The sequence below is a fragment of the Ips typographus genome, linkage group LG2 (genome assembly GCF_016097725.1).
Source record: "Ips typographus isolate SLU linkage group LG2, UJ_Ityp_2.0, whole genome shotgun sequence".
In the NCBI taxonomy this organism is placed as follows: Eukaryota; Metazoa; Arthropoda; class Insecta; order Coleoptera; family Curculionidae; genus Ips; species Ips typographus.
The window spans coordinates 17,803,307-17,825,261 of record NC_138423.1 but is presented as its reverse complement, the minus strand read 5'-3'; the positions used below and the strand labels follow the sequence as shown (position 1 = coordinate 17,825,261).

Here is a 21,955-nt window from a genome sequence, read left to right as displayed (position 1 = left end):
GACCCTTGAGAAATAACGCAAAATTGGCAAAAAGTCTATTAAAGGTCACATAATGTTTAAAATTGCACTAATCCCTCAACAAACTTTAATAATGGTAAATTAAGTAAACTTTTCGAAACAAGAAGTCCAGTACTTTCACTTCAGAACAATTTTATTTCAAAGATAATTTGTATAGAAATCAGGAACCCAGACGCTACAATTGGCCAATTTCCTCACTTCTATAGAAACTATCTAAAAATAAATTTTTTTGGAAGTGAAAGTACAGGCTTTAAACCAAACAAAAAGATCTGACAATCAATTAAAATAGTTACAAATATATTTGGGTAAGTTTTTACAACTTGCAAACTATGGGATTTGTTCATATTTGACTTCTGTTGTTTAGTGATTTGTTTGGTTATTTTTATGATGCCAATCGTCCACTAACTCATTACACAACATAAAAAGTAAAAAATGACTATTTTTTCCACAATAGAACAGTCAGGCAAACTCTTAGGTAAAGTTGATTTTAAAAATTGACTTGACTTAAGTAGAAATGGGTTTAATCGATTATTCTTGCTAGACTGAGTTGATTTAGATAAAAATAACATTTCTACAGTTTAGATTCATATCTCAACATCATTGAGTTAGAGTTACCAGGTTCTAAAGTATACCCCAATGATTTGTAAAACGGAATCAGCGGATCTTTACAATCTAAAGACATTTTGTAACAACCCAGTTTTTTCGCTAATAGAGTTACAGTCAATACGATCCTGCAATTGGTTCCAAATTTACAAAATTGTACAATTCAAATTAAGTACTTACAATTTTCCTAGTTGCTTTCCTCGGTAAGTGTGGTTTACCACCACATCTTCCAATCGGGCGCGTTCAGCACACTTATGAATGAATTTGTGTTCAGTTACTAGGGTCGCTGAAGCGATTATTCTATTGTCCCTAATATCCTCGACCACAGTAACAAAATAGCAACCAGCTTTTTTCATTTTCAAAAATTGAGCTAAAAGTTAGGGACTACTATTTAAAAGATATTTTTTACAAAACCTGTTTTGCATACATTCAAACTCAGTTTTTGTTATGTCGCCTACAGTAGTTAATTGGCTAAGCAACTGCAAGTATCCCCTATCGTAATCATCTAACTGTAAAGGCCTGACTAGAAAATAGTCTTCTCCAGGATTTTCATTTGTGATAAATGGGGTTACTTTGCCTTTAGCCGAGTTCCAATCCAGATTGAGGAGTAGATCTGGATTGTACAGATACGATGAATGGTACTCTCCATTTGACTGCTGAAACAATAAAACTTAAAAAAAAATGTATTTAAGTAAAAAAAGCTCATACCACCATGTTTTCTACACTACAACTTACTGAATTAAATCAGCATTTATTAAAAGATAATTGATTACCAAAAGGATTAGTAAAGCTTATACAGATGACAAATATTTAATCATGATAATTTTGTTATCATTTTGATTATGGTGTTAGTAAGTATTGTTTGACATTTTTCTGTTTATCATTTGTTATCAAGACAGTTTTGGGAACTATACAAGTCCAAACAGACAAAATATACATAATCAAATAATAATAAATCATTATAACTCACAAAGTGTTTAATTATTATTTATGTACCAAGAGAGAGTTATAGATTTCACATTTTCATCTATTATACTTTAACTATTTACCGTTATTAGCATAGAAAAAGTGACTTAACTTGACAAATTCAAAGGTTGAACTACTGTTGTACAACTGAGCCTAAGTGTTATGTGGTTTTTGAATTGATTTTGAAAAACAAGTAAAATTAGGCAAAACCGAGGGGTAAATCGCTGGGACATTATGGTTTACAAATTTTAGCAATTAATGGGCAAAATACAGGAGGTACATTGGTATTTTGAAAACTATTAATAGAATTGGGAACGTCTAAATTATATTATAAAAAAAATCATAAAATAATTCTTCCTATACATCTAACATTTAAATTTAAACATAAATAAAGTTTGGTAATTTCAATGAATTCCGTTGGAATACAATGAAAAATTACGAACTATGTAATTTTAGTTTAAAATTTTCGAGTTATTGAGATTGAACAAAAGGATGCACGAAAAATGTCATAAAAATATATACAACTTTGACGTTCTCTAGTGGCCAAACGGTACCACTAACCAACCGACTTTTCTACGTAAATGGAAAGCTCATTTTATTGGCTATCCATCGACATATAAAAGTATATACAAAGTGTTACAAATACGCGTGTTATTTACAGTTTACAGACAGGGTGTCCTAGGAACCCTATTTGACTGGTTAGGGCAAATTTAACCCTGGAAAATTAAGAAAACACGGTTACATGAGCTACTAGGTTTACTACGATGTAATGCATAGAAATTTCTTGAAAAAACGATTTTGCAAAAAACAATTTTTGTAAGGGTCAAATTTGCCTGAAACACCGCCTCTATCCTATAAATGGGTTTTGCGCGTTGGCCAGTTAGTGCAAGCGAAAATCGACTTTAATGATTTTATTTCTACAGTTTTGCTACGGCTCTAATTTTGACACTCGCTGTGCTAGGTTTGTGTCAAATATCAGGGCCGTACCTGACCGATTTAAATAATCCCTCAAAGAAGTTAGAGTGGTTACAGTCACCTAAAAGACATACATATAAAAGTCTATACAAAGTGTTGCAAAACAACGAGTTGTTTGATTGACTGAATTTGACAGCTACTACTTTAATCTTCGATAACTCGATTATTTTGACAGTTACAGGGGGGTTCAATGTGCCAATTTAAAGAATACATTTTTCAAATAAGGGACATCACACAAACTTATCTTAATTTTGAACAGAGAATCAGACAAAGTTATAAGAATAAGGAATGTTTAATTTGAAAAACATCCTTTTATAGGACTGATGTCTTGAGCTCTTTTTTTGACCATCCTGTATAATACATTTTATCGTTTTTCTTCACCCACTCTTAGAACAAACCTTGTATAACAGGACAAAACACAAAAACCAAGAAAAAAACGTCTCCTGATATGCATAAATGAAAATTATTTTTTTGGAGACTGAAAATATTAAATTTCACATAAAAGGGTAAATATCTCAAATATATTTCATCTCTAAACAGATACAGAAAAGTTTATGACATTAATACACGAAACATGTCTAGAATTTGACGTAGAATTCAAAAATGCAATAATATACAAGGTGTCCCATTTAAACTAAGCAACAGTTGATATACTTCTGGATGAATCATTGCAGGCATATCAAGAGGCATATTTTCTTATTAAAAAAGGTTTTTTAGACTCTCCAGTCCTGGTAATTTATAAAATTAGTGGGTATTCTTTAAAGGAATTAGTGTACAAAATTGTACTCAGCGGTTTACCCCTTGGGCAAAACACAACTGTCACTCTGCAAAGGGGGACAGATAACCAAAGTTGACAAGCCCCTGAAGATGAGTGTCTGATACACTCAAAACATGTTGGGCAGATTAGATATTTAATAAATTTTGTGCTTGTACTTTCACTTACACTCCCTACTCCACTGTGGGAATATGGACTACTTATTTTCAACTTATGTTTTATTATATACAACTTAATATAGATAGGAGAGAGGGTAAAAATTGTTGCATGCATATTTCCTTTTTCGAACATTTGTTAAATTAAGAAAGCTTATATACTTTCCAGTTGTGATAATTTAATGTTATTTGCTCAGTTTAGTGTTTATTGTGGTGGAGGTGCTCATGGTGTTATTGGATATTATTATGATTTATTCGGTATTACAAGAAATTAGTGGACATTATTGACATATTAGGAATTAATAAACAAAATTTTACTCAGCAGTTTACTCTTTTTGGAAACCACAACATAAAAAAAAAACAAACCCATACACAACTAAACATATGGTGTTATTGAAATGATAGTACAGTTATAAAAGTGAACACAATTTAAAGCATTTAAAACTGTACAGATAACAAGTTGTTATCAATACAAAATTATATAGGTATTTTCCAATAATTAGGTATGATAATATGCAACTTTGATAACAGTGCATTTGGTCACCAAGTTGGTAAAACATATGTATATGCACTTCAACAATTTTGTCTTCAAAACCATAAACTGCTACTTAATACCTTACAATAATATTTAATTAACAAATCAAACTTACATGTTTATCATTTATCACCATTTTGCTCTAGGAAGGAATATTTTACATATGAGGAATTCAAAGCAGTAGTTCAGTTTTCTTAAGTAATAACCTTGAATTGGGTAACTTTCACAAACCGGCTCTTTGAAGGGTGATTATCACTAGTTAGTGCTCAAGAACTTTTAAAAATTACAGATAATTCACTTTCACCTGTAACCCATTGCCGACGAAATCGAGCTGATAACTGATTTTAATTTCCAAGCTGACTTATCGAATAGCAACTTAAACTTTTTCAGTTTTCATATGCATGTATGTTATTCTTTTTTTTTAAGAAAAAAACTAAAAAGGTAACAATTTAGCATTTAATTTTAAAACGTAAACACAGAAAATAGTAATTGTCAAATTGTTCTTCTCTACTCTTCTTTTTTATACTCATAGCGGTTGCCCTCTGGCGGCCCGATTGTGAGTCGGGAAAGCGAGTACTAGCGCGCCTTTTATCTAATTTTATCTAAGTTTTTACAGAGGACTCGGTTCCATTGACAAATTCAGTGCGCACTTTCCTTAGAATACACAATTATGAACTGTTGGATTTTGGTTGAACCAAAACTTTAAATTTATTTTATTTTTCTGGAAGGTCAATTATTATTAGTGTCTCATATTATACAGATTTTAAATACATACAAAAATTAAAATGAACCGGGCACAGTAAGAACCATTTCATTACCTACCGGTAAGGTAAAGTAAAATTGGAAAAGTAAAAATCTATGTGGCAGGAAAATTTACCAATTTTACCAGTAAATTCCAATTTGACCAGTAAATTTATGGGTATATAACTGAAATTTGCTTCAAAGATATTATTTTTCTGTCATATGGCTGTCATCAATTTGAAAAGTAATAAATCTGAATTACGACACTTTTCATGCACCCCCTGTATAGTAGCGACACTGACGGACTGTAACACTTTCAGGGATTAGTTTAGCACTTCTTTACAAACATTTTTGTTCTCTATCAAATTTTTCGAAACTTTCACCGTTTTTGAGTTATTTAGCAAAAACAGGTTTAATGCAACCAATTTGCAATTTGAACACCCCGTAACTCAGTTATTTTTGGGAGTTCAGGAAGGTTGAACCACTCAAATTGACCGTCTTGGGCTCCTCTTTCCGGTGGTATTGAGCAAAAAATTCTATCTTAAAAATTGCGTGTAGGGTAACCAAAAAAAATCCATCACCATACTTTTCATACACACCCTGTATACTGCAAGCAAAAACGGTCCTGCAAATTACGGTTTTGGATTAAGGAATTGATTAGGAACATTTTTGGTTTCTTGCAATTTTTTTGTAATTTTCACCGTTTTTGAGTTATTTAGGAATAACTGTTTGGTGCAACAAATTTACAAATCAGTGAAATTGTAATTTGAAAAGTGTTAAGGACAGTCAAAACGCACTTGGAGTGACCGAATCATGTTTTTAAGTACATTTTTGGAATCCTCATTAAATTTCACATCTAATGACATAAGAAACACTACAAAATCATGTAAAGTCTTGAAGAAAAGTGGTGTCAAAGTATAAACTGTCTGAAAGAACAGTTAGGAACAAAATCGCCTGTAAAACCCACTTAAAGTGACAAAATTACTGTTTTAAGCACATTTTTGGAATCCTCATTAAATTTCTTATCCAATAACCTGAAAAAACATTACAAAATTTGGTACACTCAGGGAAAATCGATGTCAAAATTTGAACTGCCAGTATTTGTAATTTACTGGTAATTTACAGGTCAAAATCTCATGGTAAAGTAAAATATTTACTTTAATGGTAATTTACCCATCACTACTTTAACTACTACTAAACTTAAACCTTCAAAATGACTGTCCGTGCATACAGCCGTTAATCAAATCCAACATTCCTTTTTCATATATTTTAACCCCATGCGGACAAACATGAAAATAAGGAAGGAATACTGGAAGTTTCAACTATGTAAATACAGAAAAAGTTACGGTTGATAAACGTAAAATCCTGTAATATTTAAATCAAAACTGTTTCCAAAAAAAAACTGTATAAATGCATGTAATAACAATAATCATAAAGCTAAATGTTAATATTTTGTCTTCTTGAAATTACTGAAGAAATATTTGGTAATGGTTTGGTATTTGATAACAATACTGTTCCTCTAACTTTAGGGTTATCCATTATATTTACTTAAAAATGCTGTTTTCCACCAGATCCTAAAATACGTCTTTATAGTAAAGGGGACAATAACCAAAGATAACTAAACCACTTACTTTAGCTTCCGCAATAGTTTGGGTCCAATCAACCTTACCCATTTTTGGAACAACAGCCAAGAGGATTTTTATGACTTTTTGTACATTTTGGTGGAAAATCTCTAAAACATACTTGTGTGATACTTTTTCACCAGTGTCTCTCCAACAATCATAGTCAGTTGCCATTGCAATTACAGCGTAACATAATCCCGCCTCTTTGGCCAATACCACCTAGAAAAATCTAGTTGAGTATAGTTTGGTTGATTTATTGGGTTTTAAGTTACTTCTGGGACTGTTGTCATGCCAATTACGTGGGCACCCCAACTTCTAAACACTTCACTTTCGGCACGGCTGGAAAATCTTGGTCCTTCTATAACAACAATGGTGCCACCATTTCTAACTTTCACGCCGACTTCTTGGGCAGTTTCCAATAAAACCTAAAATTACATCATCAAATGTCTGGTTACAATTTTATATTATTAAGTGAGGACCTTCCGAGTGTGATTACAAAAAGCAGGCTCCATTGGCATGTGACAGATACCTTTCAAATGATTCTCCTCTCCATCATAGAAGGTTTGTTGTCTATTAGTAGTTCTATTGAGGGCAATAAATATAAGTTTTAAGTGATCTAAGCTCTAAAAAGTTAGGATTACCTGTCAATAAAATTATCAATTATGACCAAATCACCAGGAGCAATTTCCTCCTGTAATGATCCACAGGCGTTTGACGCAATCACATGAGTGCATCCTTCTTGTTTCAGAGCCCAAATATTGGCTCGATAATTAACTTTTCCTTAAAATAATAATTACAGCAAAGATCAGTTAATTTTTAAGTAAATTGATTGCAATGTAAATACCAGGCATTATGTTATGCTGTCTGCCATGTCTAGCCAGAAGCACAACAGGAACACCCTCAATATCACCCACAATCAATGCATCTGATGGAGAACAATACGGAGTGATTACAACCTTTTCACTTCTATTTTTAAGAATATCAGGATTATCTAAACCTGAACCTCCTATTATGCCAATCTGTAAAACATAATACAATCAGTACAACATTGAACAATTTTATTTTTTAACGTTAAGTTTCCTCTTGTCAACAACAGCTTGACCCAAGAAGTGCCCATATCAACAGGAATAAGACAGGGAGACTCTCTAGGCCCGGTACTCTTTAACTTAATCATGAACGAAATAATAAAATGTCTATTTTTAAATATTGTGTTTTATGTCTAATAAGTGTGAGAATGTCTATAATTATTCCTACAAATAACTCAAATATGAAGTTTACATGCAATGAGTAACAGATATAGATTCAATAACAAAATGGTTTTTCAGTATTTTTACACACATTAAAGTAACTAAGGACTAAATAACTAATTTTAAAGTGTAATAGCTCAGTAATTTTTAAGATTAACTATAGAAATACTTCCATATTGTAGTAAAAAATGGACAATTTTTTAAAGTTATAGCCCTAGCGCAGCAAACTGACAAGATATCAAAATATGGTCCCCATTAATCTTTTCTCAAAAATCAACCTCTAGACATACCTATATACTAGTTTTGTCCTGTCAAAACACTCTAAAGCTGGACACCCTGTATACACCACATATCCAGAGATTTCCTTACATAACAGCCTGATGGATCCCTAACAAACTATGATATAAAATAAATAGGTCATACAATCTTGTATATGGCTATTCCGGCAGCCTCAGTATAGATATTTCAGATCATTTACATGATGCAGGTAAAGTTTGAAGACAAATCAAATATAAATTTAGTTACAAGTTACAATATACAAAAAGTAAAATTTCTCCATTTTTTGAGTACAATATAAAAAAATAACTTTAAAAATTTAAATAAACAAAAATCAACATAACTGATCACTATCACTAGTGGGGTAAAATCTCTCATTATGTAACTCAAAGTTAGAGTTGCAAAATCATTTATGTGTTGAAGATAAATATTGTATTATCACTGTGGTATAGATAGCCAATTAATGGACTCTCTGCCTAGGACCTCATTGTAAAAATATTTTTCACTCATGACTACAAAAATGTTCATGCCACACTAGTAATGTAAAATAACTATTACAATGATACAAACGAATAGTTGATTATTTAGCTTACCTTGATTTTTATAGACATTTTTTATGGGTTTACTGTAGTAAATACGGTCTGGCAGGATCCAACCAGTAGTTAGCTCTAGCTGCAAAACACAATTTAAAAATTGCGAAAGGTTATAAGTTAAATGGTTATTTATCAGAACTAGTAATGTAATGATCCTACGATAACAAATTAATTAAAAGAGTTAGTTTAATTTTCAATTGATAAGAAAAATGTTGTATAGATCCTTTTAACCTAACCTCCTAAACCAACAAACCTATGTTCAAACCACTAAAAAATGTAAAGTACGTACATGAGTACATCCGTCAAAATTAAATAAAAATTATTTATAAACTGTTATATTATTATATCATGGTTATAAAACGGTTTTTAAAGTTTTCAAGTAGGTATGGCATTTTTTATTTAAATTCAGTTCATGTTTGTCCTCCACGCTGTCATTCATTGATATGGGTTTGCCCAAAATTTCCAAAAGAAGAGACCAAGATTTCTCTACCATTGGAACTAACTTCTCGATTGTTTTTATTATCACTTTTGCAATGTTTAATGTTTTTAGTTTTTTTTTTTAACAAATTTTAATATGTAATAAACAAATTCCTCATTATTTTACTTAGTGATAAGGTAATACGGAAACTATAATAACTATTGCTATAACTGAATTTAGATTTATTTTTCTACTGTTAAGAATTGGGATGTAAATATAAATGTAGATCTTTAATTAGATTAACCAAGTGCAATATTGAAGTGACAACAATTGGGGCTACAAGATTTAAAATTCCATTTCCATTAGGACTGGATAGTGAGGACCATGGGACAGTCATCCAGTTTGAACTCTTGTAAGTACACACAATATTTTCTTTACTTGTTTATTTGTTGTTTAGTAACATTTGAAATAGTTGATTGTTGCATTTTGGTTATGTGTATTAAGCTCTTGACCACTCTACGGTTCAATATTACATTTGCGGTGGAATTAATGTGAACAGTGAATTAATTGCTTTGGTTTTTGCTGTGACAAGTCCAAAGGTAAAATTACAGTACAGCTCCTCAACAATAATCATGTTACTCAGGAATAGTATATTTATAAATAGTGAGTAGTGGGTGAAATCAAATGATAAGATTTACATTATATAATAACTGAAATAACTTAATTTTAGTAAATATGTAAAAACATGAAATTTCAGTTCTTTGATTCTAATTTTTTTAGCTTAAAAGGTGATTAAGAATTGATAGTTTTATAAAATAACATTGTTGATTTTTATCCACTGAGATGTTGATTAAATTTTTGTTTTAACAATTTAGTTAGTTGACACAGAGGTGAAGGATTTATTTTTACTACAACATTCACTGCAGATGTTGTAGTAAAAAAGAAAATACCAAGAAAAACCGAACACTTTGGTGCTGTGTCATTTTTCACAACCCAATTTTTTTTTATTAATATCACTTAGTTTATTTACAAATGACCCACAAATGACTGATGAAGAAAGGATGGCTGTTGAGGCTAGTGCAGCCACAGTAATTAGCTCTGTAATTAGTATCAGTAAAAAGTAAAACTAATTACTGCAGCAGACAGTAGTTTTTTTTATTTTATCCATCCACATTCAAAACTGTAATATGGTTATTTTTCAATAAATCAGTATTTTTTCTGTGAATGGTCATCATGATGTACAAACTGTAGAAATGTAGTAAATGAGCATTACTTGAGAATTGCCAGCATTACTAAGAATTAGTAGAGAACTGGGGGATTGCAGTGGGCATTACTGAGGAACATTAGTATGTATTTTGAAAACTATAGAATTAGAAACATCTAAATAATATTATACATCTACCATTCAAATTTAAACATAAAAAAAGTTTGGTAATTTCAATAAAATCTCTTGAAAAACAATGAATTAAAAAAAAAATTGTTATTTGATTTTTAAAAATTTTGACGCTCTCTAGCGGTGAAACTGTACCACTAACCAATCAACTTTTATACGTCAATAAAAAGCTCATTTTATTAGCTGTCCATTGACATATAAAAGTTTATACAAAGTGTAGCAAATAAGTTAGTTATTGCCGATTGAACTAAAAAATGCATAAAAAAAGTCATGAAAAAATGAGTCAACTTTGACGCCCTCTAGTGGTCAAACCGTCCAAGCAATTAACCACAGTTGGAGTGTTTTTAGAAAGCTCATTTTATTGGCTATCCATTGACGTATAAAACTTTACCAAAAGCAGTGCAATTAAGCGAGTTTTTGAGGATTAAACAAGAGGATGCACCAAAAAAGTGATACAAATCTTGAAAATTAAAAAAACACGGTCACGTGACTTACTAGATCTACCACGACGTAATGATTGGAAATTTTTTGAAAAACTGTTTTTGCAAAGACAATTTCCGTGAGGGTCAAATTTGCCTGAAACACCGCTACTATTCTATAATGGGTTTTGCGCGTTAGGTTCGCCAGTTAGTGCAAGCGAAAATCGATCTTAATGATTGTATTTCTAGACTTTTGCTACTACCCTAGATTTGACAATTATTGTGCCAAAAATCAAGGCCGTATCAGCCTGATTTAAAAAAAAATCTAGAGTAAAATTAGTGGGTAGATATATAAGATATTAGAGTAAAATTAGTGGGTATTGGGAATTACAAGGAATATGGGCATTATTGGCATATTAGGAATTGGTGTAGAAAATTTTACTCAGCTGTTTACTCCTCGATTTCTTCAGACACTAGATGTTTATTAAAAACCACCGAAAAATGTCCCTAGATCTTTTCAACTCAACATCGTTATACTGGAATACAAAAAAAACTGCTTAAATGGTGACAACTTAAAAATTTGCCTTTTTTGCTTTTTTTACTCTGTTCAGTAAAAAAGACATTATCTGTGATCTGCTAGTTGGTCAACATACACACATTTTGTATTATTAGGAATGATATCCATGTAGTGAGATAAGAAAGTCTCAATTACTCATTTCAAATGTTCATTTAATTGTCACAAATTGAGCCTGTAATGAGGTTCCGGTGCGTGATTAGTTAATTCACCAGTTCATTACTCACTTTAAAAACTGTATAGTCTAGAAAGGGGCAGACGACCTGTTTATTAACTTTTGCCTTTGGAAGGTTACCTTCAATTAAGCGATTTAAATTGTTTTTAATTGGGTGCCATATGCTTTAGTGCCTAAAGAAAACATTACTTCAATCAGATAACAACTATAAGGTGATCATCTGTGAATTTTTACATTCTTGTTGAGCAAATTATATCTTTTAAGTTTAGTCAAACTAACATAACTTAGAAACATGAGATCTACATGATGTACGGAGTGTTTTTTTTTTCTTGAGACATTAAAATATCTGGAAAATTGTAAAGCAAATATTGTGCGATGTTATAAGAAGTTTAAATGATATCCACCTTATAGTTCCATAGTTCAAGAACAAAACTGTGTGTCTTCTGTAATTACCATTTGACAGACTTCCAATAGGTCTGACAAAATGTCATTAAAATCCGCTGATTAAAAATAACTACTTTTTGAAATCTAATTTTTTCCTACAAGTCTATAAAAGTGTTGCACAGTTTTATTAAAAAACTTAATAATTTAACGAGTTACATACAAATGTTTTCTAAATGAAGTAAGTGTATGTAATGGCGTGATATAAACTGAGAATTGTGGTTGGTTCTAGACTATAATTTGACAAAAGTATAGGGGAAAACGGATATTACCGGTAAAAGGATAGAAAAAGTTTGCGTCCCACATCCTGTCAGCTTGAATATGCTTATTGTTGATGTGATGGGTGTGTAACACTATATTTTCTAGGTGCATCTTCCCTCCAAATTTTGATAACGCATTTCTGCTTTTCTTAAGTAAGTATGTACAGAAGACCGAAATCTAGTTTGTCTAAATGTTCTGTTTATTGTTAATTTGTTAAATTCAGTGTCATATATCCAGTCATATTCTAATGGGTGTTATTCAATTACTCGACACATTATCTTTAATTTTTGTAAATTCAAGTCGTGTATCATTCATCCGCGCAAATCTGTAAATCATCTGTTCGTATTGTACTGAACAGATTCTGTGAAATATGCTTAGATCATTGTGAGAAAGCCTTACCTGCCTTGTAATAGAAATTTCTATTTTCCCATAGCAAGTTTATGGGTAGACTAATAAAAAATCTGTTGACAACATGATGAATTTTTGCTGGTCTTTAACTTTTACCCACAATAAAAGTATTTACAATATTTAGATGTTCAAGATGTTTGAAACGTGACTTTAACAAGTTTTGGACGGACCACAAATCACATCTTTTCCCTGGTTCCAAAAATTTCAGTTTACTGTCAATATGTGAGGTCTGCCTGATTTTTTTTCGTAACGTTTTTCAACAACGACCACATGCTGGCAACAAATGTAATTATTGTTCTTTGTTTTTAATAAAACCCTTATCGTTGGGATTAGGTTACTAATGAGTTACTTGAAATGTGCATCACGTTAGAGCCACAGAAGAATAACTTAAGCTATTAACAATCTTAACAATGACCGCTAATGGATCACGTGCTATTGTTTGCAACCAAGCGCGACTTCTTTTCTAGTTGCATTAAACATTTCTTTTTTTTTTTAGCAGAATTAGTAAAACAAGCCTGAAGCATTAAATGTGTATTATACATTGTATGTATTGTAATGTGCAGTTTCAAAATTTTCGTTTAAATTTGAGTTGAAATATTTAGAAAATAATATTCTAGTTTGTCAGTTTGCAAAATATCTCTTGTGCTAATGAATACAGGGTGATTTATAAAAAAGGTTAAATTTTAAAGGACTTTATTTCATCCGAGAAATCCGGAAAACTTATTTGGAGTGTTTTTGTTTCGGAAAAACTAGTTTGGTCGTTTTTAATTATCGCATCTACTTTTTACGAGTAAATTCATATTTTATGCAAAAGTTTTTTGCAACTTTTGCCTGCGAATTGTTCTAAAATGGCTATTACCTCAGTATTTTTCTATGAATAACTTGTGTATGACTGTGTCATGACAACAATTTTAAATTCTCAGGGTAATACTCATTTTTCGAGATGCAAGTTAAATTTCTGATAAAGTGCATTTTTTCATTAAATGTGGAGTTTTTCGAAAGGTAAGTGCAATGAGGGGCCTATCGCTCAAATTAAAAAATCAGTTTTTATCATTTTTTTGCATATAAAGTAACTAAAAATCAAACTTGCTGACGTTTTTACTAAACTTCTTAAAATGTTTTCTTATTAGATTTAAATTTATTTTTTCGCCTGCAGTATGGCGTAGTTGACTCTGATCCTTGCTATTGGATGTAATATAATAATCTCCACCTTTTACTTTTGACTTTTGACATGGTTTACGACGTTGACGTTCCAATTGTGGTTAGGTTGACTTTTGCATTTGTAGGGTTAGGTTCAAAATTAGAGCATGGGTATACCCCAATGAATAAAAAAAATGTAAACATAGCAGGAAGGAGCAATAGTAATCAAAGAGGGGGACAGAAACAAGGGGGAGGCGGGGGGAGTAATATGGCGGCCGTCAACTTCCGGTTGGCACTATCAGATCTAAATTTAATCTTGTCCACTGTACAACTTAATTTAAATTTGCAAAACTCAACTGTTCAAAGAACCACAAACAAACAAAACAAACTAACACTATACTACAACAAATACAAACAACAAATTTTTGCGGGTTTGAAACTCCAAACTTTCAATGACTGCGTCAATTCAACTGCGCAGTAGGCGAATGCGCAATCAACTTCCGTCCCCCTCGCTTAATGCACAAACGGGTTATAATTTGTATTATTGTTACCTCCTGATACTTGTTCTTTTTACTCATTGGTATACCCACTGTTGCCAAGTCTACCGTTAAAACGATATATACCTATATACTTTTTTGTGGTTCTACCGTTCACATAACTTTGCCATTATAAGGGACAAATTTTATATACTGCGAATTGCCAAATTCACATGTTTCATTTTGTAGTTTTTTTTTTTAGGGTATTGTGTAGCAGATTTGGTGAAGATTCTAAAAATTTGCTCAAAACTGTGGTCTCAAAAGTGGGTTTAATAAGCGATTTTGTCCCTGACTGTCCTTTCAAACTGTGTTTCTGGCAGTTCAAACTTTAAGACCGCTTTTCTCCCGGAATGTACCAAATTTTGTAGTGTTTTTTCAGGTTGTTGAATAGGAAATTTAATGAGGATTTCAAAAATGTGCTTAAAACTGATTTTCTTACTCCAAGTGAGTTTTAGCAGCAATTTTGTTCTTAACTGCGTTTCTAGTCTTTCAAAGTTTAACACCGTTTTTCTCCCTGACTGTGTTAAATTATGTACAGATTTTTTTTTCCAGTTATTGAATAGGAAATTGAATGACCATTCTAAAAATGTGCTTAAAACAGTAATTTTCTTACTTTAAGTGGGCTTTACAGGCGAGTTTGTTCCTGCCTGTCCTATCAAACTGTATTTCTGGCAGTTTAAACTTGACATCGCTTTTCTCCCTGACCGTAATAATTTTTGTACTGTTTTTCCAAGTTATTAAATAGGAAATCTAATAAAGATTCCAAAATTGTGCTTAAAACAGTCATTTTCTTACTCCAAGCGGGTTTTACAGGCGATTTTCTCCCTGACTGTACTGAATTTTGTACTGTTTTTTCAGGTTATTAAATAGGACATTAAAACAACAAAATTTGCTTAAATCAGTTATTTTCTTACTCCAAGTGGGTCACGTGACTGCCTAGCTAAATTATCCTTTATAACCACGTGAAATCTGTCACTAATGTTAAAACTAACAAACTGTGCTCGAAAGTTGGAAAAATCAGAGTTTAGAAGTATTCAATATAAAACTTTCGAGATTTATAACAATTGTCACGTGACCGTCTAGCTAAATAGTGTTCTAGAACCATGAGACAACTGTCACTAACGTCAAAACTGTCAAACTCTGAATGAAAGTTTTCTGGCAGTATTCGATATAAAACGTGTTTCTGAGATTTATGACAGTTATTTTGACAGTAGTCATGTGACTGTCTAGCTAAATTATCCTTTAGAACCACGTGATATCTGTCCCTAATGTCAGAAAACAATTGATAAAAAAATAAAAAATTTGTATTTTTGAAGTATAATAATATAAAATAAAATTTGTTTTCCTTACATATAAATTGTTAATTTTTTGATTTTTCGTTTTTTAAGCGATTATTATTCTATCGGTATTAAATATTTTGACTTGGCAACACTGGCTATAATAGCGTTTCAATGATGTACAAAGTAACAACAATCTCTTATCTTCTATTGGTCAATAACTTACTACGTCATATTGGCGGGCTTTTTGAATAATCTAGTTTTTAATACTATTTTTTTTTGGACTAAAAATGAGTTTTTAAAAAAAATACGTCTTTCTATTGTTTTGGTTGTCCTGAAAATATGGATTAAAAAAAAATATCCACATTCGAAACAGCCATACCTACTTGTTTTTTTTTTTTTGAAACTCCTGGATTATACTCATTTGGTTAAAAACATCGTTAAAATCAGATATCTCAGAAAGGTACTGTGAAATTCTTTGGATAACAAATTAACGTAACTGTCATTAAGAAAAGTGATCTAGATTCATGGTCAAAATTCTTTTGACAGATTTTGATTAAACTTGTTTTGCTCAATCCATCACGTCAAAGCTCCTTGGTCAACAATTTGCGAAAATATATTTCAAATAAGTTTTTCCAAATCGTATGGTTCATAGACTCATTGTTAGATCCCAAATATGTGTAGATCTTGGTATTTTATATGATTGATCATTTCACGTACACAAAAAAAGTATGTACATACAAATTGATCTAGGTAGGACTGGTAGATTTTGAAGGTTGTTAGATTTTTGACTTTTAGCTTTGTAATTTACGGAAATTTGCATTAAAATCATTGGAAGAAAACTCAGTTTTGTGTGGAAAAGCTATCGCTTGATTCCGTTACGCGGCAGAGTTTTGGAAGAAAAACTTTATTCAAATTGTTCCTGTCTATGCTGTATGCTATCCAAATCGATGGGTTCTACATAACCGGACATTTGCAAGGATTTGAAAGCATTGCAAAGTGCAGTTGAGTCCTGTGATGACAAAGCAAAATTCTTACTAGTAATATTATTTACTAGTGTTTTTATGTCTTACTTTGCTCCTTCTTCTTCCACTGTATAAATAAACGTACCTCCCCCAAATTTCATGTCGTTTTCCTTCTTTGCCTCTTGAAAATGTTCATATTCATTATTTTTTAGCCTTGCTTACTTGCTTGCTTACTTACTTGTGGCCAGAATTATTCTTTATAAGTTAAGCTACTACGCTATAACACTCCTCTTTTATTAGGGTTTCAATCCTCCCACATTCCCTCCAAATAACATTTTCCCTTATTTCACACAAATCATCAGATCAAATCTTGGACTGATATACTTAAGAACCCTTGGGCGGCATAAAGCCAATTTACTTTTTTTTACCATCAGTGCGCACTTCTGCACCTTTACCAGAACCGTGAACATCCTGCGTTTTGACATGTGATATAAAACCAAAGCAAACATAGACGACAATCGTTGCGTATGCCACTATTTGCTTTTCTATCGGCTTGTTTGTTTTGGTTTTAAAAGCTTTTGAACCCTTGTCGCTTAGTTAAGTTGTCTTTGTATTTTTTAATGGGGAAGCGATAACAACACCTTGACGATGAATTTTAACAGCAAATATCCACTTATATTTCTCGAGAAATATTATCGAGCCATCATTTGAGGCGAATTAAATAGTCGAGAACCCCTGCAGGAAGTCTATCGTGAATAATAAGGGGTGTTATGCTGATTCCTTCCGTGTGGAAAAATGCAATTTGAAGCGGTCGAATGCATCGTATGGGGGTTATTATGAGTTGGTATTAGTAAACAGCGGCGTAGGTTAATTGATTTCAATTGATTACTTATGTATCTATTTTTATGTTAAGTATTCATACAAAATTGATATAGGCAGCTTCACTTTAAGAATCTTAGTAAACAAAGTTAATTTTTTATTTTACTTGATATGCAGCAAGTTTTATTTTCAACCTTACAAATTGCCATAGAAAAAAATAGTAATAATGATAAAATTAATCCACTGATTCGGTAGCCTGCCACTGAATTAACGGGAGCATTGCGATGCGGTGGTAACAAGGCCACGTGTCTAAAGCGCCAGCTGCACGTGCGGATCCTCCCCACGCACGCAGACTGAGGCAAACAACCTTATAAGAAGGGTCGCGGGGTCTGCAAAATACTTTTTGTACCATTGTAACATTAGAATACTGGAAATTATACTTTCTTTCGAACTTTGATGCGAAGGTGTGCGACCTTACCCTTTTTGTAAAACGAAAGGTGTGAGATCACCCTTTACTCGAGAGGTAAATGTGCATATGTGCTTTCTTTTGCACTTTTAGTTGAAACTTAGAATGTTGCAATTTTAGTGGATCGTCTTCTAGTGGATCTTGTATCTGAGGAATTTTTTGTAGTTCCAGTTTTCCAAAGGTTTTTACTGTTTAATGGCCAGTTTTACAGATTTCAGTTAAATGCGAAGGGTAGACCGCTGATAATTTTTTGTACACCAAAATGCCTTTTTGCATACAAAATACCTTGAAATGCATTTAAAATACCTCAATGCTTCTATTACTGCTCAAGATGCCTTAAAACTACCTAAAATGCCTCAAACTGATTTGAAATACATCAAAATGACAGTTTTTATGTTAGGTTAGGTGACAATACAGATTTTACCAAATTTTTGACACTTGATTTGACCTTGTCCCGAAAGCTTCAAATTGATTTTCTAAGGTCAGATGACTGTTTTTTCAAATTCTGATAAACAAAAATTATTTTTGACGTTTGCACGAATCTTCTAACTGTCATAGTACCAAGTTAGCACATGTCAAATAAATACACTTATCATTTAAAAGAAACAGTTAAAAAATTGGTAATTTAAATTTAGACAGTAGTAAAATTGTAAGAACTACATCACGTGACTTGTAAAAACCAGTTGACATTGTGAAAAACAGTCACGTGAACTTCAAAACGCAGTTTAAATTTTGAAAAATGGTAAATTAAATGTAGACAGTTGTTAAAATTAAAATTGCAAAATACACGTTACGTGACGTTGAAAATGCAACTGTAAAGGCCTGGTCATGTGACCTTTAAAATGTGGTTTAAAATTAAAAAATTTGGTAAATTACATTTAGACTATTTTAGACAGTTAAAAGCTGAAATTGCAAGAGACACATCCCGTGACTTTGATTATGTCATTTTAGAGCTTGTCCAAGCCAACTGACACCTGTCAAAAACAGTCACGTGACCTTAAAAATGTAGTTTAAATGTTGAAAAATTGGTAAATTATTATAATAATTTGTTGTGAATATTGTTTCAACTCAATACCATGTAACAAAGATTTTACCATAATAATTACATGTGCCTATGCTGTTCTGTTAAATTTTCAGTCAATTTTGTTATATTTATATTAATACACTAAATTTTGAAATATACAGACATTGCCTCAAAATACCTTCAAATGCCTTATAAATATCTCAAAATGCCTCATAATACCTCGAAGTACCTCGAGTGTGTACATCAAATTACCTCGGCGATCTACCCCTCGGTTAAATGTCAATCTGATGTTTTATCAGATGAAATTGCTAATTCAAAGTTTAAACTACACGTTAGTTTAAGCTGAACCTATAAGACTGACCGTAAGGATGACTTGATGTGCAACTGAAAAAAAATTGAGAGTAAAGTTCCCAAAACATTGCCCATTAATTCCTAATTAAAACTCCCAGTAACACCTAACAATACCCACTAATTTTCTGAACAACTGGAGAGTCTAAAATACCTTTTTACTTAAAAAAAGTAAGAAAAAGAATTGTGCGTGCAACAATTTAACCAGAAGTAAATATCAACTGCTACTTATTTTATTGGAACACCCTGTATATTTTTGCATCTCCGGATTCTACTTCTGTATCTCATCTGTATCCGTTTCTTACTTATTTACCATTTTAGGTAAAATTTGATATTTTTAGCCTCCAAAACCATTTTAATTTACACTTATCAGCAAACGTTTTTTCTTTTTTCTCAAAAAGGGCAAAAAGTCTAGTTTTTTAAATGGAACACTCCTTATTATTACAATTTTGTCCGATTCTCGGTTCAAAATTAAAAAAGGTTTGTGTTATATCACAAAAAATCTTTAATTCTAAAAATTCTAACATTGGTTATAATAAGATGAATTTGAAAAATTCCAATAAATTTCAAACAGTGAAAGACCGAGCGACTATCTCATAACTGTAATCTTTTAATTGCTCATTAACTTTTATTAGTCCCATTTTCATTCGTTTTAAATTAATAAATTTAAAAATTATGTTAATGTCTGTTTTTGATGTCCTCTAGTAAATTCGTTGTTAATTAATTCCAGGTGTTATAGTGCAGTTTGGGATTTGAATTTAGATGGACTTTTAAAGTTTGTTATTTTATATTTTAAGTATGGATTTTACAAATTTGTAAGTCTTTGAAATTTATTCTTTTACTGTATTTTAAATGTTTTTTATAAATAGTCGTCCTTTAAACGTTTCTATTTCAACCGAAGAGCAATTTAATTGCCTACGTCCTGAACGTTGTATAGAATTTTAAAAATCGGAAACGCACCCCTTTATTTGCCTACTTTCTAAAGTTAAAATCACCTGGACATTAGAAAGCATTTGTGTTTCTACACTTCTTGTAGGGGTGCGCGATCTGAAAATAATTCAGACCAAGGGGATGCGGAATATTCGGTTTTATTTAGATTTTCCCCTATTTGTGTATGGGCAGATGCGTTTCTATTTCCTCCTTATCGGGGTGAATCCTCCCGATTTGTGAGCAATTCTTAAAGGTCATTTGTCTTAAATTTAGTTTTTTGGCACTATAGACTTAAAAGTAACCTAAAAATGTTTCTCACATTAATTAATATCGTTGACTGGTTGAGGTCATAATATAAAAAGCCATTGTTACGGGACCCGAATTAATTCCATATCCTGCATGATAAGATCGCGTTCTCATTTGGATTTCATGGCGCTACACGAAAATGGAATCTTGTTTTTAAAAATAAGAGAAACAAGCGACTTGGGCAAGTTTGGTATTAAGGGTAATAAAAAATGTACCGTGCATCCGCCCGTCCGGAAATTACACACAAAGGTACAACAAATTTGTTTTCTACAGGGCGTCTCAATGAAACAGTAAAGCGCATCCCATTTTGCTTGTAGAATTACTTGTAATCTCCATTTATGTTTTTCAATTAGTGGAAATCTGTTCAGCTCCATCTTTACTTAAACTAACTGGTTTCGACATAAGCCATCATCAGGCACATTCTTATCTGGGCTGATATACATCATAGGTATAATACTAGCTTGAGTTGATATTTGAATGTGACATGTTTGTATGCATAATCAAAACAAAACTTCTTAAGTCTAAGTGGAGGTACGTTAATTTGTATAGAAAATTATTATTATCAATATGATGGTTTGGTGGTTAGTCATGGGCATAACGTTACTTTGTCGATATTCAATAAAAAAAAGTTTTGATTTTCGATTCAATAAATCTTTCTTTGAAGTAGAGGTGGATGATCAATACAATATCGATAAATCAAAATATTGAAACAGACGAACTAACTATTTTAACGGTTGCCACAAATTTTTGAAAATTGTTTGATTTTTGCTCCTGAATATTTTCTTAAATTTCTGTAGTTTTCTTGTAATTACTAATACTTTATGATATTTTTGTGACATCCTGTATCATTTATAATAACAGTACACTTTAATTGTAATAACTTGGTCTTGTTCAGGGTAATTCAAATTCGACCCTCACCATTGGGACCTCGGAAAGTATAAGAGATTCGAGAAAGTTTAAATTGGGGCAAAGTTGCTCAATTTAAAGTTAAACCAAATACCGTTTTAAAAATTTCGATTTTCCTAGTAATACGAGAATTCTTTAGAATAGGATTGGGGAATGGATAATTAAAAGCTTAAATACATCGTGTTATATACTTAATGAAAAACCAAATCTATATCACATAGCTGTCCTATGTAGTTAATTAATTAAGCCCGCAGCCGTATGCAAAATCTTCAGTATTTACCATATCTGTAAAGGAATTTGAACCATTTTTCCCGGTTAATGTAAACCTGGTTCGCGTTTCTGCATCAATTTCATTATATTCATTATATTATATACTACGAGTATATATATATTATATTCATTATATGAACCAATTTTGGTATACCGAAAATATTCTACAGGGGTACCACAACCCAACAGGTGACGGTATCGACATACGGATGGGGCGACAGACGAAAAAGCATATGCTTGCCTGCACTGGAAAAGAAGAATGGCTTTTGTTGTCGACTCAAGATATCAGAGACTATTTTTTCTCTTCACAATGTCAAATGCGGGTTACGAGAGTCTTGATTCGCCCGCATTCGCATAAATTAATATCATATTT

General features: G+C 31.8%; 3 protein-coding genes across 8 annotated transcripts in view; 1 reads left to right on the top strand and 2 right to left on the bottom strand.

The window, feature by feature from the left end:
* Positions 1-522: 522 nt before the first annotated feature.
* Gnpnat (glucosamine 6-phosphate N-acetyltransferase) lies at positions 523-4,529 on the bottom strand. 5 transcript variants are annotated; one of them, XM_081973734.1, is made up of 4 exons: positions 4,143-4,529; positions 1,049-1,277; positions 802-991; positions 523-749 (listed from the first exon to the last, which is right to left on the bottom strand). In XM_081973734.1, the coding sequence occupies exons 1-4, from the start codon at positions 4,161-4,163 to the stop codon at positions 590-592; spliced, it is 600 nt and encodes a 199-aa protein (XP_081829860.1). In that variant the 5' UTR covers positions 4,164-4,529; the 3' UTR covers positions 523-589. The 5 variants fall into 5 exon arrangements, with proteins under 5 accessions (XP_081829860.1, XP_081829861.1, XP_081829863.1 ...); XM_081973735.1 differs by having other exon boundaries at positions 1,049-1,274; positions 4,143-4,528; XM_081973737.1 differs by lacking the exon at positions 4,143-4,529 and adding an exon at positions 1,330-1,473 and having other exon boundaries at positions 1,049-1,274.
* Positions 4,530-6,116: 1,587 nt separating this feature from the next.
* On the bottom strand, positions 6,117-8,750 carry Mtap (Methylthioadenosine phosphorylase). Its single transcript, XM_081973733.1, has 7 exons — positions 8,507-8,750; positions 7,235-7,409; positions 7,032-7,170; positions 6,870-6,972; positions 6,663-6,815; positions 6,400-6,609; positions 6,117-6,342 (listed from the first exon to the last, which is right to left on the bottom strand). Exons 1-7 carry the CDS (start codon positions 8,522-8,524, stop codon positions 6,313-6,315), a joined length of 828 nt encoding a protein of 275 aa, XP_081829859.1. The 5' UTR covers positions 8,525-8,750; the 3' UTR covers positions 6,117-6,312.
* Positions 8,751-8,994: 244 nt separating this feature from the next.
* The window catches only part of neur (E3 ubiquitin-protein ligase neur), a 45,411-nt gene continuing 32,450 nt past the window's right edge, over positions 8,995-21,955 (top strand). Inside the window, exons 1-2 of one of the 2 annotated variants that reach the window (XM_081973732.1) lie at positions 8,995-9,121; positions 9,223-9,336. In XM_081973732.1, the coding sequence (XP_081829858.1) occupies positions 9,309-9,336 (28 nt within the window). In that variant the 5' untranslated portion in view covers positions 8,995-9,121; positions 9,223-9,308. Of the gene's footprint in view, positions 9,337-21,955 lie in introns of both variants that reach the window. The other variant, XM_081973730.1, reaches the window with a different exon arrangement.

Bases quoted from the DNA above. Each gene is read 5' to 3' on its own strand.
- Gnpnat (XM_081973734.1), bottom strand. From the start codon at position 4,163: ATGGTGATAAATGATAAACAT. The intron at 1,278-4,142 runs GTAAGTTTGATT...TTATTGTTTCAG, and splicing joins TGGTGATAAATGATAAACAT to CAGTCAAATGGAGAGTACCA. The intron at 750-801 runs GTAAGTACTTAA...AACCAATTGCAG, and splicing joins GGAAAGCAACTAGGAAAATT to GATCGTATTGACTGTAACTC.
- Mtap (XM_081973733.1), bottom strand. The intron at 7,171-7,234 runs GTATTTACATTG...TATTATTTTAAG, and splicing joins ACAGCATAACATAATGCCTG to GAAAAGTTAATTATCGAGCC. The intron at 6,816-6,869 runs GTCCTCACTTAA...ATGTAATTTTAG, and splicing joins TTTGTAATCACACTCGGAAG to GTTTTATTGGAAACTGCCCA.